Source organism: Sinocyclocheilus anshuiensis, unplaced genomic scaffold (genome assembly GCF_001515605.1).
Source record: "Sinocyclocheilus anshuiensis isolate Anshui unplaced genomic scaffold, SAMN03320099.WGS_v1.1 scaffold123, whole genome shotgun sequence".
In the NCBI taxonomy this organism is placed as follows: Eukaryota; Metazoa; Chordata; class Actinopteri; order Cypriniformes; family Cyprinidae; genus Sinocyclocheilus; species Sinocyclocheilus anshuiensis.
The window spans coordinates 419,074-421,421 of record NW_015552536.1 but is presented as its reverse complement, the minus strand read 5'-3'; the positions used below and the strand labels follow the sequence as shown (position 1 = coordinate 421,421).

Genomic DNA, 2,348 nt, shown 5'->3' with positions numbered 1-2,348 from the left:
AGTTGGGCAGGTCATTCCACCAGGAGGGAACAGTTAATGAAAAAGTCTGTGAAAGTGATTTTGTGCCTCTTTGAGATGTCACAATAATGCCTCGTTCACTTGCAGAACGCAAGCTTCTAGAGTGCACATAACTCTGAAGTAATGAATTTAGGTAAATGGGTGCAGAGAATGGATGCACCTCTGAGATGTCACCTCTCTACTGCAATCTTGGCCCATTGAAAAATATACCAGATCACTGATAATCTTTATCTTTTTCATTGCCACTGCTGTTCTATCTATCTATATATATATATATATATATATATATATATATATATACATACATACATATACACACACACATATATACACATATACATACATATACATACACATATATACACACATATATTATATACATATACACATACATACATACATGTACATACATATATACACACATACATACACATACATGCATATATACACATATATACATACATATATATACACACATACACACACATACATACAAACAAACACACATACATATATATATATATATACACACACATACATATATTATACACATACACACACACACAGGTTTGTTTTTATGGTTTATGGGGACTCTCCATAGGCGTAATGGTTTTTATACTGTACTGGCCACACATTGTTATGTAAGGGATAATTTAGATGAAAAAAAAGAAAAAAAAAAAAGTGACAAACCCACAACATTCTTCATGATTAGTTTGAGATATAGGGAGAATGTACACAAATTGGCCTACTATAAAATTACCAAGCACTGCACAACACTGATGCTGCAGACTGAATATTTCAAGTATTTATTTCAATACTTACAGTATTTCTTACCATAATCAGTTACAGTAATCAACCAACAATGAAAAAATCTGTAGACAAATAAAAATTACTTCATGAAGTACATACACTTTGACTCTGAAGAAAAACTACTGTAAAAGCAACAAGAATACTGTAACTATTCATCATCTCTCCGTCTGGCTGGATCAGGCCATAAGATTTCATCCACATCACAGGCTATGTCTTCATTGGCAAGGCACCGTTGGAAGAATCGCCTCGTGTGACGAATCCACCCCTGCACAGAAGCTGCTTCGATATGATCACAGGCCTGCTCCATGGCCTGAATGAGGGGCAAACGGTCATAGGGCCGCAGGTCGTATACCTTCCACCGCCATGCTGAAAAAAACTCTTCTATTGGATTCAGGAAGGGGGAGTATGGGGGAAGGTATAAGACTTCAAATTCAGGGTGCTCATGGAACCAATTGTGGACCAGAGCAGCCCGATGGAATGAGACATTGTCCCAAACGACAATGTACCGCATCTGGTCCACTTGGTTGAATGCTGTGACAATCTCGTGCAATCTGTCAAGAAATGCAAGTATTAGATTTGCATTATAGGGTCCCAGATTTGCATGGTGGTGGAGGACCCCATTTTGTGTAATAGCAGCGCAAAGGGTGATGTTACCCCCTCGCTGCCCTGGCACATCGGTGATTGCCCTGTGTCCAATTACATTTCTCCCTCTTCTTGTTTTTGCAAGGTTAAATCCAGCCTCATCCACATATATAAATTCATGTTGAATTTCTGCAGCATCCATTTGCAAGACTCTCTGAAACACAGTAAAAGACAATAGGATGTTATTCAATATCTATTGCACAGTATTTTTTTGTGCCAGAACATTATGAGCAGTGCACAATACCACACCATAGTAAGATGACCAATACATACCTCCACATACTCATTGCGCAGATGTTTCACTCTCTCTGAATTTCTGTCAAATGGTACCCGATACAGTTGCTTCATGTATATTTGATTTTTCTTGAGGATTCGACCTAATGTTGACAGAGAGACTCGTTGGATGTTATTGAAAATATGGTCATCATTGATGATATTGGCTTGGATTTCTCGCAGCCTGATACAATTATTGGTCAAAACCATGTTCACAATGGCAGCCTCTTGTGCACGAGTGAACATAGGGCCCCTTCCACCTTGGTGTCCTCGACCCTCAATCCTATGTAAAAAAAAAAATATATAAAACAAATACACATGCAGCCTACTGTCAAATGTCACAGTAAACAATATTGATGATAAGTACAGCAAGCTTCAGTTTCAATGTACTGTGTGGTTAGCTTACCTGTTTTCTCGATGAAATGTCCGAATTACTGACGCAACAGTATTTCTGCTGAGATTTGGTTGAACTCTTTGTCCAGCTTCCATCAGTGTCAGTCCATGGTTGATAACATGGTCAATAAGTGTTGCACGGATTTCTTGAGTCAAATTTGGTCCTCGTCTTCTTTGTTCAGGTTCTATCAACTCTTCAAGTCCTTCTCTAC

General features: G+C 38.2%; 1 protein-coding gene across 1 annotated transcript; it reads right to left on the bottom strand.

Annotated features, from left to right (window-relative positions):
* Positions 1-660: 660 nt before the first annotated feature.
* On the bottom strand, positions 661-2,341 carry LOC107663761 (uncharacterized). The gene is made up of 3 exons (XM_016454070.1): positions 2,150-2,341; positions 1,744-2,026; positions 661-1,624 (listed from the first exon to the last, which is right to left on the bottom strand). The coding sequence occupies exons 1-3, from the start codon at positions 2,230-2,232 to the stop codon at positions 977-979; spliced, it is 1,014 nt and encodes a 337-aa protein (XP_016309556.1). The 5' UTR covers positions 2,233-2,341; the 3' UTR covers positions 661-976.
* Between the last annotated feature and the right edge of the window lie 7 nt (positions 2,342-2,348).